Below are 18,872 nucleotides of genomic sequence, written 5' to 3' on the forward strand. Positions count from 1 at the left end.
ATCAGAGTGGATGAGACCAGCACAACCTTCCAACTTTCATTCTGTCAGGAGGGGCCACATACACAGGACACGCTCCTTCCTTCTGCAGGAAAATGCGTTTACACTTACGGAGTATTTCTGCCCAGGGAAGCAGCTTAACGATTCCAAGTCCAGATGTTTCCTAGCAGGTGCACTATGCCACTGCACCCACCCATGACCGCCCAGATTCTGAGCCCCAGGGAAAGGGCTGTTCACCATAAATCATATTGTTTGCACGTAAGCTGGGCACACTGCTGCAGTAGGGTTCAGTGTCCCAGCCAGGCCAACAATGTGGGAAACCTTCCCAACGTCAGGTAGCCAGGCCCAGCCTTGGAAGCAGACCCTGCTAAAGATAGCATCACCAGGCCTGCTCCTCTCACCTTAGGTTACTAATGCGTCTTGAAGCACCTTCCCACAGAAGTTCTCTCTGTCACCCTCCATGAGGAGGAGAAAGCCACAGTAGCAGGATACCAGCAGTCCATCTACCTCATCATTTCAGATACTTGTAAAGACAGGTGTCAGAATGGTGCGTTCCAGTATATAGACCTTTTAGTTGGTAAAACTAGATGACAGTCCCCAGATGGCTGTTCTTATAAAGCAAGTGTCTTGAAGCCCTTAAAAGCTATTTAAAAAAAAAAAAAAAAACTTCTTCCAAACTCTTATTCATAAATTCATTTATCCTGTAAATACTCTGTAAACAAACAATTTTATAAATTTTAGTTAAACCCTTTCTAAATAATTATAAATTCTAAGTTACAAGGTTCAAATTAATGTTTTCTTTTTCTGAAAACTTCTAATGCCACACAAGAAAACTGTGTAAATAGCATAAATAAGAATTTATGCCTGATGTGGTGGTGCACAGCAGTGATCCCAGCACTCAGGAAGCTGAGGCAGGAGGATCACTGTGACTTTGAGACCAGCGTGGGCTAGTAGTAAGCTCAAAGCCAGCCTGACCTCCGTAGTAAGATCTCCTAAGCTTAAAAAAAAAAAAAACCCACCAATTTGTGGGTTTTGAACTTGACTACTGAAAGATGTTGATATGCAGAGTTATAATGAGCATTTTCAGTGTGGAATAAATTCATTGATTTTGAGTTAGTCTTTAATTGTAATACCCATTCTTAAATCTGAAGGATGAATCTGTGGCACATATCCGTAGAGCTTTGGTTCTGGTGCCAAAGATTTATAGCTGTTAACGAAAGTAGACACAGAAAAGTAATAACTGCTGTAGACTCTCCTGCTGAAGGATGTGGTGTGGTGGTAATAGCTTCCCTATATTTATAATAATTTTTCATTCTTTGAATTGAAAAAAGTGAAGTTTTAGTTTTGAAAAGCCAACACAAATGCTTATTTTGGGATAGGAGAATTTAATTCTGAAATTAAGAAGATGGAAGCTATTGTTCTTAAAACTCCAGTAAGTCCAGAGCAGTCACAAAATTTGGGACATTGCATTTACCTCTGAGATTCACAGTATACATTAGCATAAGAAAGAAAGTTTGAAGCAGTTCAACCTATTTAGCTTTGTTTGAAATGAGTTCCCACATTTATTTGATGAGAAACTTATTTTTGGAGCACTTACAGAGATCCTGCAGTTGGGGAAATTTTGTTCTTTCAGATAATTTTAACTGCATTCTTGATCATCTCCAGGTGATTAGGAACCTATCTTAGGAGACTCTGGCTTCTGCGGCGAGTTTCACACCTGCACAGTAAAGAATCTGCCTGCTGTGGTTCTGCCTAGGTCTTCATTTTCCATTGCTAGTTCAGTATCCTTTGTACATTAACCTTGTTTGGCTGGGTTGTGTCTTAAATCTTCTCATTCTAGGTTGAGTGCTTTCCAAATCTTCGATTATACCATTTTGCTACTCTGAAAATTCTTTGTTTTCCAGCAAGCTGTTTTAGTAACACAAGAGTATCTGTTACTTTGTGCCACTATAGCTATTTGTAATGGTGTTCTACAAAAGACTTTGCTATGTTAAAAACAACAGGCAAGCAATTTTTATGTTTTGCTTTTTTAAGTGCAGCTTCATGGATTTCTAATTGCTTGCTTCCTCCCTTCCTCCATTCCTCCCTCCCACTTTTCCTGCCTTCCTTCCAATCTTGCTGGTTTTTTGAGACAAGGTTTTGCTGTGTAGTTCAGGCTGCCTTTGAACTGACTGTGTAATCCAGCATGACTTCAAACTCCCAATGACCCTCCTGCCTCAGCCTCCCAAGAGTGTTGGGATCAGAAGCATGCTACCCATACCTGGTTTTATTTCTGCTTGTATTTTAGCATAGCTCTTTGCTAACTGTGACAAGTTGATATTTTTTAGCAAGGTTTACAGACTGTGGCTGGTTCTTACAATGTACTTCCTAATTTAACCTTAGAGTTACACATTTTTGTGACAACTTAGATAAAAATGTTTAAAATAATAGTCAAAAATCTAGTTTTTATTTTTTAAAACAAGTATACATCCTTCAAATGTACTTTTTCATTTATTCAGTGTTTCTCCCAAATAGAATAATTGATACATTGAGCTATTGGTTGGTATTTTTAAATTACTGGATAAATCACTGTTGCGTTTGTCACTTTATTTGCTCAGTAAGTCTGGTGGGTACTGGAGCTAATGAAGACACGCTTGCCCTTGTGAGCTTTCAGTGCAATTAGACAAACAGGCAGACCACGTGCACACGTTCAGAGCACCAGACGTGGTAGAACTTTGCATGGCATGAGATATTAAGGGCTCCTAACCTCATCTGCGGAGAGAAGTGTATTGTTCTAATTCCTGGGCTGTGCTGTGATATCATTGTTGGTTCGTACATGGCTTCTCTTCTTTATTATAATAAATGTCCACCTCCCCCGAGAACTAGAAAATCAGCCGTAACTTCAGTGCACCTGTGTTCCTCCTCCCAGTTCTGCCTCCCTGCTCTCCGGACCTGTGGTGGGCACCACTCTCGGAATGTTAGGTTTATCTTGCCTTGCTTTAAAAACTAAAACATGACCATGTGAACATGAGTTTACTTTGCTTTAACCACTTTTGAACTTTAGGAAAGAATAGCATACTGTCTTGAGACTGGGACTTGCCCTTTTTTCAGACATTATCTTAGATTCACTCATATTATGAGGCTGTTAACACATTTTCACATTAAATGTGTACTGACTGTACCACAGTTGCTACATTTCCCTGTTAGTGGATGTTGAAATTGTGTCCTTTTTTGTTATTATTGAGATTATGACTTGAACACTCCTGAAAGGTTTCTCCTGGCCCAGTTTTTCTAACATCTATACGTAGGGGGTGGGATGTTTAATTCTACAAGATAATCTCATTGTTTTCTGAAGTGGAGTATAAATTGGCACAAGCATTCACAGTATGTTAAGTCACATTTATCCATACCTTTGATACCTAACTGTTGTCAGGGTTCTCAGTTTCACTAATTGATTGGGTCAACAGTACCAAGATAACAGTAACAAGATATTGCTTGTCCCGTTTACTAGCCAGATTATGCATTCTCATGGAGTTTTTTTTTTTTCCAGCTGTATTTGATTTTCTGTTAGCTTGTTTTAATGTTTTAATTGTTTTTCTTTTCTTGACTTATCAGAATTCTAAATGTATTTTTGATGCCAGTCAATTATCATAAATATGAAAATATTTTTCCTATTTGTGATTTTAATCTGCCTTTATTCTTAATGTAGCTAAATTTTGTTTATGCTTATCACTTTTATTTACAAAATCTTTACCACAATATTTTAAAATTAAAAAAATTTTTTTTTTGAGACAGGGTCTCGATATGCAGTTCAGGCTGGCCTTGTACTCACTTTGTAGCCCAGGCTGGTCTCAAACTTGCATTGATCCTCCTGCCTCAGCCTCCTGAGAACTGGGATTATAGGCATGTGCCCCCACAGCCAGCCAACTTTACCTTTTTAAGATTTTACTTTTGATGATTAAGTTACTAATCTGTACAGAGTTGATTTTTGTTTATGATGTATGTTGTAGACCCCCAGCACTCCCTACTTCAGGATGCTTTTCCCCATTCATTGATTAAATGTTGAATTTCCCCAGTAATCTTCATCTCACCTGTGTTACATCTTTTTTTCTATTGCCATGTGGGGTTTTTTTTCCTTTTACCTGCTAATAACAGTGGATAACACCAATGTTCTAATCTTTATATTCCTGAGATAAATCTTAACTTGGTGATGATTGTATTGTCTTTTTCATACATTGTTAGGTTTGGTTTGCTAACATTTAATGAAGGAATTTTGCATCTATATTCTGAACAAATTTCCTTTTTATACTATAGTTCCCTCTTCTCTGTGGTTTTACTTTACGCAGTTTGAGTTACCAACAGTCAACAGCAGTCTGAAAATACTACATGCAAACTTCTAGAAATAGTTCGTAAGTTTTAACTAGCGCACCTGGATGGATGGATGGATTGTGTGTGTGTGTGTGTGTGTGTGTGTGTGTGTGTGTGTGTGTGATAGTGGGGACTGAACTCAGGGCCTTGTGCTAGGCAGGCATTCTTACCCCTGAGCTACAGCCCCAGCCCAGCACACCATTTTCAGTAGTGAGAAACTTTGTGTTATCTTAATCCATTTACCTGGACAGGTGAATCTTCTTCCCGCCAGCATATTCACGTAATATACATGTATGGGTTTGTTTTGTTTGTTTTCCCTTCACCAACCACTTGAAAAGATCAGCCTAAAGGAAGAAGGCTTATTTTGTTGTGGCCTAACATTTCAGTGCATGGACCATTGCTGCAGACCTGTGGCCTGGCAGAGGAAGTCAGGGACTGTGTGTAGTCTGCAGGGCTGCCCCTATTCCATGGTCCTTCACCTCATCTAGACCTCACCTCCTGTTTCTGGTACTCCCAGTAATGCCACCAAATCGTGATCTCATCTTTGCTTAATGGAATAAATCGTGATCTGCTTAATGGAATAAAAGTCCTTATGATCTAGTTTACCCCTCCCAACCATAAAATCCCATCAGCTGTCAGCTACACCTTCAATATTGGAGTTCTGGGGGACATTTCCAATCCAAATTATACCACCACCGTCCCCATACTTGCTCAAGCTATCATTATTTTTACTTAATAATGGCCCTAAAACACTAGAGAGGCTTACAATTCAGTTTTTACCAAAGAGGAGCTATGAAAAATGCTCCTTCCAGTAAAAAGGCAAAGTCGAATGAGATACTTTGAGAAAAAAAATCACATTAATGTACTTTTATTACATCATAAGGTTATAATTATCCACTCCATACAGTGTATTAACTTATGAGTTAAACTTTATCATAGCTATATTTGAGTATGTACAAGGGAACAAGTACACACAGGTTCACTTCTATCTGGGTCTTCTGGCCTTCTGTGGGCATCTTGGAATGTGTCCTCCGGTAAAGTGGTATTTTCTATGTATTTTCATGGTCAGTTTTTGGCAGAAAACTACACTGATCTTAGAATGAGTAGGAAAATACGTTGTTCTCTTTTTCTGGAAGAGCTTGTGTAAGGTTGGAGTGATGGTTCTTTGAATGTTTGAATGTTCTTTTTCTAACTTTGTAAATAGAACATACTCAGCCTTTTTGTCGTTAGTATCTAACCTGTGTTCAGAAAACATGGTTGAACTGAGGCCTGTCCTTTCAACTTTGTACAGACTGACTTAGTGGCCTTGTACTTGGTAAATTTGTAAATGTTTCATATGTGCTTGAAAAAAAATGTAGTTGTTAAATGGATAATTTTTGGAAAGTGATATCAGGAATCAAACTCACAACCTCATGCTTGCCAGACAGGTGCTGTGCTGCTGACCTGTATCCTTGGTCCTACAGTTTTATATATGTCATTTGTTAATCGTAATTGTTTTGTCAACTTGACTTATAGTGGGAGAGATGTCTTGAAATCCCCAGTAGAATAGTGGATTTGTCTAATTCTCCCAGTTCCTACTCTTTACCTTTCTAAATACATTGTGAGGCTATTTTTGTAAGAGACTTCTTTTTTTTAAATTTAATTTAATTTAATTTTATATTTTTTAGTACTGGGGATTAAACTCATGACCTCATGCTTGCCAGGCAGGCGCGTATGCCACTGAGCTAAATCCCAGGCCCTGTGAGGCTATTTTTATTGGGTAATATGTGTCACACTGTATGTATTCCTAGTGAATTGAGTTTACTACATTATCTAGTAATACCCTATCCTTCATGCTGCTGTTTGATCTTAGTCTACTTTGATTACTGTGTCTGTGCTATTGTTTGATTGCTTTTTACCGAGTGTCTTTCTGCACGAAACCTTTCCTCACTCTCATGCTTTTGGATGTATTCTAAATAATCTCTTTTGAATTTATTATAACAGCTGTATTTATTTTTGTTTCCAAGTTTTCTAACAGTTCGGTTGCATTTTGTTGTTGTTTTGTTTTTCCCTTGTTCTTCTTTTTTCTTCGTGAGGGGGAATTTATACTGTTACTATGACTTTATTCTTAAATTCTGAAAACTTCCCATTATTATTTAACTGTCGGAATTTTGTTAAAAAATCTTTGTTCTGTGATACTGGGTTCGGAACCCAGAGTCTCGCCCTTGATAGACGACCACTGGACCACTGAGGCGCAGCCCTGTCCCCGCTGATCGATTGACGCTGACTGACAAGAGTTTTGTCAGGTTGCTCCATTAAACTTCTGACCCTCCTGCCTCAGCCACCCAAGCAGATGAGGTTATAGGCATGTGTCATCATACCTGGCTCATCTATGAATTTTAAATTGTGTGCCAATGAGTGTAACATGCCATAAAAGAATTAACTACTGAGGCTGGGGATATAACTAAGTGAGAGAGTGGTTGCCTAGCATGCTTAGGGCCTGGTTTTAATCCTTGCCACTACAAAAGGAAAAGAAACAACTTCCAAATAGGCTTCTAATAAATATTTATTTGTTCACATGTACACATTTTAACTTTCATTTGCTCATTTGTAAAGGTACAAATTTATTAGTTTCAGTAATGTGTAGTCTTCAGATTTATTAGTTTCAGTAATGTGTAGTGCTTCCTGTGAAACACCCTCTGGGAAGGTGATTTCTGGTGCATCGTTTAGCACTGCTGACGGAGTGAGATGCTTGCATGACTTGTGCAGAGGGTAACATCTGTCATTTTGTCTTCTAGTTTGAAATTTGTACATGTGAAGCTTTTTCTCCCCTTCAGTAATTTTTGTTACAGTGGGATCATGGTAGATGACCTGGTTTTTGTTTTTTAATCTAAATTGCATAACAGGGGCTGGGGATTTACCTCAGCGGCATAAGTACCTGCCTTGCAAGCAGGCGGTCATGAGTTTGATCCCCGGTACCGATTAAAATAAATAAATAAATAAATTGCATAGCAAAATACATAATTTGAGGTCTAGGTTTTTAAATAATTCTTTATGATATTAAACTAGACAGATACTAAGTAGTAAATTAAAGCAATTTATAGAGCAGGCTGCTGGGTGTGTTATCACATGCCTGTAGTCACAGCAAACAAGAGGCTGAGTAGGGAGCCTCTCTGTGAGTTTGAGGCCAGTCCAGGCTACATAAGTGAATTGAAGGCTAGCCTGACCTACATGGTGACACCCTGTTTCAAAAAATATATATATATATAAAGATTTTAAAATGAACACTTACACTTTGGTATATGTCTACTTTATATTGATTTCTACTTTATTACTAATATAGCCTTGATTTTGTCTACCTTTTTTAAAGGATTTGAGTTGCCATCTAAATTCTTAACATGTCACATGTTTCCTTTTCCACTTGCAACGTTTAGATCTTTGCCTTATCAGTAAAGTTAATTTCTTTGCTATTTACTGTACTTTCTAAGCCAAAGAGTTTTTCTTTGGTTGGTTTCTTGGTTATTTTTTGTGCTAGGGATCAAACCTAGAGCCCCACAGATGCTAAGCACACACTGTACCACTGAGCTATACCTGAGGCCCCCAGTAACTTTTAACTAATGTGCCATATTCTTTTCTTGTTTCTTCCACATCTTAAAAAAGCAAGATCCAACATATCATGTCTCTTGAGAGGATTTGACCTCTCTCACATTCCCACTGTCAGCTTTTCTTCTGGAAATTTGTAACTTAAAAACTTAACCATGGGCTCATTTTTGTTATTAGAAATATGAGATGTGAGAAATGTATGATGACTGTTTAAAGATGTACTTATTACAGTAAAAGACACATTCTCATTATTCTGCCTCAAAATACTCCCCCGGCTTTGAACACAATCGTCCTTTGTGAGGCAGTTCTGGAAGTCGTCTTTTATTATAAGGTGTGACTAAAAGTACAGGGACCGCTGCTGCAGCTGCCATCCAGCAGAAAGGCAGCTGGTGAAACACCAGTGGGTCCTCACCCACCTGGCCCTCCAGATGGCACCCTGCTGCTTCTGGTTCTTCCTCAAAGTCAGAATGACCATCAGAGCTCAGCGTTTTCAGGCCATTCAGGACATCGAGGCAATCAAGGTAGTGCAGCTAAAACTACGAAAGCCATCTTCCAGAACCGTTTCAGGAAGGGGCAGGACAGTGGGGTCGGTGCCCTAGAGAGAGGCAAGGTGGGAATACTTTGAGGGTTTAACAGCAATCTGCCTTTCACTGTTTCATATTTTTTAGAAATGTAAGTAGTCACCATACTTTTTTTTCTTTTTTTTTTTTTTTCTTTTCTGTCTTTTTGAGACAGGGTCTCGCTGTGCAGTTCAGGCTGGCCTTGAGCTCACTTTGTAGCCCAGGCTGGTCTCGAACTCACAGTGATCCTCCTGCGTCAGCCTCCCGAGTGCTGGGTTTACAGGCGTGAGCCACCACACCTGACTCATTTTTCAATTATATCTTGTACTTAGCATAGAAAAAAGTGTGAGAGGTACTGGAAAATGAACTGTGGATTGCCTACATGGTAGACAAGTGTCCGCCCATTGAGCTGTATCCCCAGCCCTAGAAAGTTTTAAAACATTTCAGCCTGAGAGCTTAGAGTTATATATCATTGTTTTATGAGCAAAGTATTTTTATTCTAAAAGTGGCAGTACATAATTAGAGTTATATAAAATTTTTATTAATTCACTGTCTTCTCAGATCCTTTCTATGCATATAAACGTTTGTTTCCTGTGACTTATTCTGTAACTTGTGTTTGGATTCACCAGTAAATACTGAAATCTTTCATGTACTTTTTATGAGTCTTCCTTACTCTTTTTAATAGTAAATTTTGGGTGTCCTAATTTATTTACCTGTTCTTCCTATCTGAACTAGATTATTTCTAATCTTTGTCAGTTTCAGTACCATGATGATGTTTTTTATTTTGGGAGGCTTTGTTTTGCTCTGTAGGAGACAAAGTGTTGCTTTATAGCCCAGGCTGGCCGTGAACTTTAGGGCCTTGCACCCTCTTCCCACATGTTGGGACTGTAGGTGTACACTACCATGATTCCCTGCCCCCAAAAACACATTTGTATATTTGCATATTTAATTTTGTACAATATGCTTTTTTAAAAAAGTAAAGTTACTGACTCAAATCTTACACATTTTTGTGCAGCTGGGGCTAGAACCCCCAGCCTCATGCATGGTAGTTAAGTGCTCTACCACTGAGCTACATCTCAGCCCTCAAAACTTACATGTGTTTGAAATTATAATGTATGTCATTTAATTTTTCAAAAATGTACTGTGTTGAACTCTAATATACTGCTGGTGGGAGTATAACCTTTTATAGCCACTTTAGGAAACTAGAGTTTTCTGTTAAAGGTGAACATTGTGTACATACTGTGGTCCAGTTCTCTTTTAGGTACATAGCCAACATAAAAATGTATAGATACCAAATGTATTACCAAATATTGATGGTAGCCCTATTTTAATAATTAAAAACTGTAAACAGCCAGCCTATTGTCCACCAAAAATAAAAGATAAATGATTTTTCGCAAAATAATACAGCAAATAAGATGTGTTATAGCTAAATATAGTAATACTGATGAATCTTACAATGTTGAGCTAAAGAAACTAGACATAAAGAAGTATATGTTGTATGAGTCCATTTAATTAAAGCTCATAAGCAAGCAGAATTACTCCATGGTATTAGAAATCAGAAAATTGGGGAAAAAATGGTAGGAATGGGGAGTGCAAAGCAGAGTTTTAGAGTACTGGATATGGGGTGTTGGCTAGATAGGCCCGTCCATTTGTGACACTTACTGGTTTTGTATCTTCCTGCTTATGTGTTAAACTTAAAAGACAGGTTTATAGTAATAGAATTTGCTTTCTTTAACATATATGGAATCATGTTTAAATCTTTACCACTGTTGCTTATTTCTAAATGCTTGCCACTTTGATAGACATAAAGTCCTTTTGCTCTGCTAAAAATAAAAGGAGAACAATATGTTTTTTTTTTTGTCAGTAGTGTATATTAATTGTTATGTGGTGTTTTTTTCTGACTAAATTACAAACTTTAAATATCATGGGTTTCTCGTGTGTGTTATGTCAGAATGTGTTTTGAATAACAAATTTGAACTACAAAATTAGCAAATATTGTGTTAGGAATTTCATTGTAAAGTCAGTTTTCTCAGTTTTAAAAGAGGATTTTTTAGTTACATTTTTTAGAGTTTTTTTTTTATTTATTAGTAGAAGAATCCTTTATTCTTAATCCCCAATTCTGTTACTAACTCTGTTCTTAGGAAAGTAAAATCTCCGTCATTATCTCTAAATTTCTACACCCCATATGGAGTCTCTATAGAAAAGATGCTATATTGCTTTATTCCTTATGTGTTAATATTTCTTGTCTTTTTCTTGACATCTTTAAACAGTGTTTTAAATAAAGTCTCAAAATATTAGCTTATCCTGTTAATATGTTGCTCATAATTTCTCTGGTTTCTGTTTATTCCTTTTTCTAGTAGGATGACCATAGAGACATTAAGTAGGATCTGTGTGTATCGAAGTTGCATATGAACTTTGTCTGTCTCATGGTGTTATAAAATAGCCCTTTAAAAGCCAGTGTGATGCATGCTATTTTCTTTACTTTTTCAATCAGTATCAAATTTCTAAGTGATCTCTTAACTAAAATACTTTGTTGTAGTAACTCAACTAGTCTGGTGTATTCTCACTGTGTCTGCTTTTTCATGCTTTTGGTTGGGATGCTTTCTTGAAATACTGTACTTAAATGTTGTAGTCAGTGAATTTTCAAGTTCCTCAGTGTCATTCTGGAATGCCTTGTGAATGCTTTTTCTTTGTTTTTGCTTTTTGTTTTAATATGGAATACATAGACGCTCTGCTGTGGCCCGTATTCAGGAGTTCTTCCGGCGGAGGAAAGAAAGGAAAGAAATGGAAGAATTGGATTCCTTGAACATAAGAAGGCCACTCGTAAAGATGGTTTACAAGGGTCATCGCAACTCCAGGACAATGGTAGTAAAAGTTCAAGGCATTCTTGGGTGAAATTACAGTTCCGTAACATCGTGTTTCTTCTGTAATAATTATCCTTACATACTGCCATGTGATTTGTAAAACAGTGTTATTGAACCCTCACAGTTCTCTGTTTCAATGTGGTTCTTTTAGACCTATAATATAATGTGACAGATCGTTATTTTTACAAAAACAATTCTCCTGGAAAACTGTGTGTACATTTTTTAAAAATGTTGTAGTTTATTCAGATAACCATTGCTTTCCTTTTATTTTTCACACTTGTCTATCTGCATAGTTACTAGGTTTTTTTTTCAAGCTCGTATTTTACCCTTTGTAAATTTTAGAATAAGGATTTGAATTTACAAAATCCAGATTAACCACAAAATACAGACTAGTCTAAATAGTTATATTATAAATATAACCCTCTTAAGGTTGACAAGTGAAATTTTATTTTAGTCACTTTATCTCTCTAAGCTTTCATTTCCTCATCTATGAAGTACGAAGAATAGGCCAGTTTATCTCGTAAGATCTGTTTTAGTTTTTTAAAGTCCATGGACCTGTGTGCCTAATGCAATATTATTTAGTAATGAAATCTGCCAAGATCATTGTAACTGTTACTCTGAACCATTCATATCTAGAAAGTGTTTTCATATATTCATTGTTACCTATTTAACCCGCTTTCTGCACAGCCTAGGTAAAAACTTAACTTTGAGGTAGGAAATTAATTTGCTGTGTCTGGTTCTCATTCATAAAAGATACTCATTAATAGTAGGAGCAGCCAATTACATTTCGCCCATTTTTCTGGTTATGTTTTTAGGTGAAAATAATTTAAAGGGTTAGGAGAAAAAGAAATGAGGTAAATAGGGCAAGTAACAACAGAGGCAGCTCCCCTTGCCCGTGGGAATGCCAGAAGTGTCAGTGTGGCAGCTGGAGACAAAGTGACTGCAGGCCTGGTCAGAAGTAGAGATGTTTCTAATGGTGCATTCATGTGGACCCATTAAAATGTCACCGTGGCTGTCCCCGCTTATCACATTCCTTTGGTCCATCATTTCATTAAAACGGCACATTTTATCTCTTTCCTTCTTGATGTGTGAGCTTCCAATAACTAATGAAATAATTGTTCTTTTAACAAAATAGAAAAGACAATTCTTTTTTAAATTAATTCATCATCTTACAAATCTAGAGTAGGGTATTTGGAAATTCAAATATATATTTGGGGAGTTTAATTTTTATATATATAACTTCCTTTCTAAGTGTATATGAGTGATACAAGGTGTACTCTACCATTGAGCCACCTCCCCCGCCCTTTTTATTTGGAGACAGGTTCTTTTTAAATTGCCTGGACTGGCCTTAAATTTGTAATCCTCTTGCCTCAGCCTCCCAAATTGCTGAGCTTACAGACACATCACTGATACTGCCAAAGGCCAGAAATTCCATTTATTCATTTGAAGATTGAGAGCCTACTGTAGTCCACATACTGTGTAGGCCCTGTAAATATGGACTTTTTATTTCTTACTATCATATTATCTGTGCTGGTCAACCTGTCACAATTTTAAGACACTGGAAGATAAAGACCTTTGATTATTACCTTTCTGATTTTTGTAAGCCAGTGTTTTAAGTGTTAGAAAAACCCTTGGTGCTTAATAACTGATCTGAATTTTCTTATAATTTGCTTTTTTAAAAACAGATAAAAGAAGCCAATTTCTGGGGTGCTAACTTTGTGATGAGTGGTTCTGACTGTGGCCACATTTTCATCTGGGACCGGCACACTGCTGAGCATTTGATGCTGCTGGAGGCGGATAATCATGTGGTGAACTGTCTGCAGCCACATCCATTTGACCCAAGTAAGACGACATTTCATAGACGGGTTAGAAGCTGTATGATTCATCAGCTGCAATATCTTTCTAGTTATTACTGTTACAGAATAGTCCATGCCAGGCATGGTGGTGCATACCTATAATCCAAGCACTTGCAAGGCTGAGGCAGGAGGATTGCCCTGAGTTTAAGGTCAACCTGGGCTCCATAGTGAGTTCAGGACCAGCCTGAACTACATAGCAAAACCCTGTTTCCAAATTTTAAAAGTCCAGTTTATTCTAAATACCACTATAGTAAATTATAACTCTGCTTGGGTGTACAAAGAATCTGCTTTTAGCACAAAGATTAAGGAAATAAACAGTTTCTTCTTCTGATACTGCTTGTAAGTTTTGTCAGCTGCCAGAAGTTTGACTTGACCGAATTCACTTAGCCTAAGTGAACTTCTGAGTCTTTTAAGAGTCTCCATGTTTCTAAATTATCAGAAAGAATGAGCATTGTCTTGCTCCTGCCTTCTGCTTGAAATTTCCACGTGTTTCATAAGAATGAATAAGACAGAAACTTCAGTCACTTCAAGAAGGGTCGAGATGCAGTGGCACATGGCTGTCATCCCAGCATTTGAGAGGCTGACACAGGAGGATCACAGGAAGAGTGAGACCAGCCTGAGCTACCCTGTCTCAAAACAAAGCAACTTTTAAAAGATGGTCATGAAGTTATGTTCTAGTTTACTTTCAGGAAATCTTTAACCATTAATAATGATTTCTCTCTCTTTTTTTAAATACTGGGGATTAGAACCCAGGTTCTTTGCACTGAGCTATACCCCCAGCTCTCCTCCCTTCTTTTTGTCTTATTAAGAGTAAGATAGGGACTCACTATGCAGTCCAGGCTGGCTTTGAACTAACTTTGTAGCCCAGGCTGGTCTGGAATTCACAAGATCCTCTTGCCTCAGCCTCCCAAGTGCTGGCATTACAGGTGTGTGCCACTACACCTGTTTTTTTAACTTTTTTTTTTGTACTGGAGATCGAATTTATGACCTTGCACTTGCCAGGCAGTTACTTATGCCACTGAGCTAAATTCCCCCCCCCCCTTCTGTATTTTTTCTAGCTAAGTTGCTCTGGCTAAATTCAAACTTACAGTCCTCCTGCCTCAGCCACCCAAAGTACGGGGATTATAGCTGTGTACCACCATGCTTGGCTCAGAATAATATTCTTAATGTATACTTACAATTTTTGTGCCTGATGAATTTTGAGTATATATACATACATGTTTGATATATGTGTTGTGTCTTGAATTAATGGTGTTTCTAAGTTTTATATTAATATATAAATTTTATTTTTAGTTCTAGCCTCGTCTGGCATAGATTATGACATAAAGATCTGGTCACCACTAGAGGAGTCAAGGTTTTTTAATCGAAAACTTGCTGATGAAGTAAGATTTTTATTATATTTATTAACAGACCATGTTTCAGTTTGTTCCTAAAATATCCATAGAAAAAGTAGTTTATTATTGATAGCATTTAAAAAAAAAAAACTAATGCACTTGAGATAAAGTCTGAAGAGAAGAAAAAATTTAAAACATGCCTATAATACTAGAGAGATAAAGTCAAGGTAGTGCCTTGCAAGTTATATTGCTAGTAATAACAGATATCTTATAGTTTTTAAAAAGTTTCACTTACTGTGCTTACCATAATTTTAAAAATCACAAAAATTATTTTAGGAAAACAATTTTATCTTAAGGGATCCTCTGTAATCATTATAAAGCCATATTTTTCTGTTAGAATTTTACTTAAAAAAGAAATGGGGCTTTGTCCTTTAGAATCAGTCAGTAGCAGAGTAAATGATTATTACTGTAGTGTAAGATTTCCTTAGTTTCTTGTCAAATGAGAAGTTTTCACACAAATTTTTGCAAAGCACTGGATTTCCTACAGAACTGGGAGAATGTGGGTAATAGAAAACTGCCATGGTGACATGTCTGTAATCCCAGTGTCCAGGAGGCTGACACAGGAGGATCGCCAAAAGGTTTAGGCCAACCTGCACTACCCTGTCTCAAGAAAACAAAACAGTTTGCTCCCTAGTTTCAGCCAGGTGTCTTATTTATGGGTTTCCACATGATTTCTCCACAAAATGAGAGTCTGTTAAAACTGCACTGTGGAAAACCCCTGCTCTGCACCAAGGCTAATGTTTCAGACCACAAGCCCCACAGAAGCTTTCACTCATATGATAGAGATTTGTGGAATATTTGCGGTTTGCCAGACTCAGTGCTGGGTTTAAAAAAATGAAGCCTCAGAACTCACATGCTAACAGGAAAGCCACACAGTAGGCAGCTAGAGATGGTTGGGATCAGTGTCAGAGGTGTCACACCCTGGAAACCTGCACGTGCGGACAGTTGTGTTGCTCAGTGGGCAGAGGCACAGAGAGGTGTTTTCAGGGAAGTAAGAACTGACTGATGGTTGAGAAGTGACGCAGTAGTGCACCAGGCAGAGGGGGAGCATGGAAACTCTTGAGCCAGAGACCTCAGCATGTGCTGAGTTATAGAGTGCGAGCCCAGCCGCTGTCTGGGGTGTTTGAGCAGAAGACTGGAAAGACAGGCGGGCAAGAGTGCAGAGATCCACTTGGTACCCAGATGAGCTGGGCATTAATCGTCGGCACTGGAGAATTGCACTGTGATTTTCCTTTTCCTTTTCCTTTTTCTCCTGTCTCTCTCTGTCTCTGTCCGTCTGTCTGTCTCTTTCATTTTTCTTTTGCCATACACTTTACTCTTTCTCTTTCTTTGTACCCTTGCTCATGCTTATATGTGAGGTCCCTTAGGTTTTCATGAATATTGGATTAGTACTGAATACTCAGTGTATTACCAAATCTTGCCCAGAAGTTTAGCTCTCAAGACTTACTTTGCCTCAAAGTAATAATCTTCTCAAGGGACCAAAGAGTACCAGGGATAGGAAATCAACAGTTACATTACTGAAAGTATCACTACAGAGAAAAGGCGAGCAACAGGAAGTAGGCTGCTCTGAGAAGCCAACTACTGCGAGTAAAAGCTAAATTTAATTCTAGCCCTTCTGCCAGTTGAAGAGAAGTAGTGTCCTCCCATCTTCCATTAAATCTAAGTTAAAGTAATGGTATTGAGTGGCCATAAAGCAGAAATGCAGACATTACACAGGTAAAAAATAAACCAGTTTTTCCTAGAATCTGCTAGGTTTTGTTGTTATAATCTTCAAGGAAAAAATAAAGTTACTCTGGTACTTATAGTGATCGCTTAACTTGTCTCTAGGTTATAACTCGAAACGAACTCATGCTGGAAGAGACTAGAAACACCATCACAGTTCCAGCCTCTTTCATGTTGAGGATGTTGGCTTCATTGAATCATATCCGGGCTGGTAAGAATTTGCAGCACACTATTAAAATAAAGTTGTTTGGTATAATTTCCTTATCAAAAAATGAAAGCAGGGGGCTGGGGATTTAGCTCAGCGGCGTAAGTGCCTGCCTTGCAAGCAGGCAGTCGTGGGTTCGATCCCCGGTATTGATAAAAAGGAAAAAGACAAAAAAAAAGAAAGCAGTTGAGTTTCTGAACTAGAACGTCTGTGAGCCCTTGACACTAATACAGTGGCTTACTTCTTCATAAACTGAATTTACTGAAAATGCTCAAAATGAAAAGGTAGTCACTTGACAAGAGTACAGTAACAAATACACTTTAATAGCAAGTCTATTTAAAATCAGATAAAAATAAATTAACATGCTAAGGAATAGATACCTCATAGCCTTTTTATCAGTTCTTTTTTGTTCCAAATGATAGCCTGAGGTTCAGTGCCTCAGATAGACAGAAATGCATATTATTTTATAACTGATACTGAAGAAAAAATTGAATAATGTATATTCAGAACAATAGAAAAGGTCTAGTGTCCATCATTTTTAAAATATGCTCATCAAACAAGAGTGTTTACCACTTCAGTGGTTTCATAATTCTTCTGATATGTTGGATATTCTTTATTAATGACAGTTACCATTACAGTGTATCCACAGTACATCAAAGACTAAACTAATCATTTCATAGGTATATATCCTCATTTAATTCTAACTTTTTTTTTTTTTTTTTTTTTTTTGGTGCTACTGGGGATTGAACTCACAACCTCAGGCTTGCCAGGCAGGCGCTTAGGCCACCCAGCCCTTAATTCCAGCTGCTCACAAAATAGGGTATTTTTAATGCTAGGTCACATACCGGTAAATGTCAAGATGTAAACTTGAAACCAGCTTCCAAGCCTTTGCTTCCTTTAACATGTAAATTTCATTTACAATGATCAATCAAGTCTTTGATGGCCTGAGAGCGTGGGGTGACCTTAGCTCCAGCTGCTCATCTCATCCATTTCCTGCCCTCTTTCCTACCAGTTACCACTCTCGCCACTAAGCCCTCTTTTAAGCCCTCTTTGAGTTTTGGGCACACACCAAACTCTGTCTCATAATTGTGCTCTTTCCCTCCTGGCCCCACTTTCAGTTTATATAACTTCCACTTGCCACTCGTCTGATTAAATAGCACATTAAATATCACTTCAGCAGAGGGAATGAGGCATGGAGAGAGAAATACTCAGCAAAGTAAGCAGTACACGACATTTTTCTAGACTGCGAGTGCATTGTATATTTGAAGAATTGAATGAGGGCCTATATGTTGGTAATTAAGAGAGAGAAAATACCTTCAAATTGAAAGTACTAACAATTACTGAGAAGAAAGAATAATTTCAAGTAGGCAAAACTAAAAATAAACCAGGAACGTAAACAAAAATGAGCAAGAATCTATTAAACGGTAATGTGAGAATGGTTTGTTAGCTACTACCTAGCTTTGGTTTTAGGGTAGATAAAGTATTTTCTATACTATACAGATTTCATATCTTCCTTGTTTTTTTTTTTTTTTTTTTGAGACACGGTCTCAGTGCAGTCCAGCCTGGCCTTGAACTCACTTTATAGCCCAGGCTGGTCTCAAACTCACAGCAGTCATCCTGCCTCAGCCTCCCAAGTACTGGGATTACAGTGTATACCACCACATCTGGCTTCTTTTTGCTATTAATCAAAACTAGATAGATAATTTCCAGTTGGTCTAATCAACTCACCTTGCTTCTCTTAGCAAAAGACAAGAATAAGATGCTCAAGAATTTGTTTCTGCTTCTTTATTTTAAAATGAAAAAAGAATAAAAACAGAATTTTAAAACAAAATAATAGGAGATCAACAATAGTTAATATGTGCATACTGTTATCTTCAAAGTAGTTGCTCATATTACAAGATACAGGTATGAAAAATGATAAGCAATATTCTTTTTGATGAGCTAACAGATTAGTAGTATGATTATGTATCTTGTGTATATGTAATATATACATATATATGTATACATAAATATATATATATTCCTCTCCTTTCTTTCCTGTTTCCTTTCCCCCATCCCAGTTGTTCCTTCCTTTTGAGCAGTTTCTTTCCCTTTCTCTTTCACAGTATCTGTTATGCATTTTGGATCTTACTCTTTCAGTTTTTTACACTACAGACAAAATATGATGTTTACACATGCGAGGCCGATTTATTTCACTTAGAAGTGCGGTCTCCAGTTGCACTCATATGCCTATGAAAGTCTTGAGTTTATCCTTTTTTTTTTTTTTTTTTTTTTGTCTTTTTATCGGTACCGGAGATCGAACTCACGACTGCCTGCTTGCAAGGCAGGCGCTTATGCCACTGAGC

At 37.5% G+C, this 18,872-nt stretch overlaps 1 protein-coding gene across 11 annotated transcripts in view; it reads left to right on the forward strand.

Moving 5' to 3' along the window:
• The window catches only part of Dcaf6 (DDB1 and CUL4 associated factor 6), a 135,853-nt gene that overhangs the window by 111,458 nt on the left and 5,523 nt on the right, over positions 1–18,872 (forward strand). For all 11 annotated transcript variants that reach the window (XM_063253607.1, XM_063253612.1, XM_063253609.1 and 8 more), the window contains 4 exons: positions 11,213–11,351; positions 13,036–13,192; positions 14,500–14,588; positions 16,428–16,533. In XM_063253607.1, the coding sequence (XP_063109677.1) occupies positions 11,213–11,351; positions 13,036–13,192; positions 14,500–14,588; positions 16,428–16,533 (491 nt within the window). The remainder of the gene's footprint in view (positions 1–11,212; positions 11,352–13,035; positions 13,193–14,499; positions 14,589–16,427; positions 16,534–18,872) is intronic.

This window comes from Cavia porcellus, unplaced genomic scaffold, assembly GCF_034190915.1.
Source record: "Cavia porcellus strain 051 isolate PalLab524CR breed Dunkin Hartley unplaced genomic scaffold, mCavPor4.1 scaffold_7, whole genome shotgun sequence".
In the NCBI taxonomy this organism is placed as follows: Eukaryota; Metazoa; Chordata; class Mammalia; order Rodentia; family Caviidae; genus Cavia; species Cavia porcellus.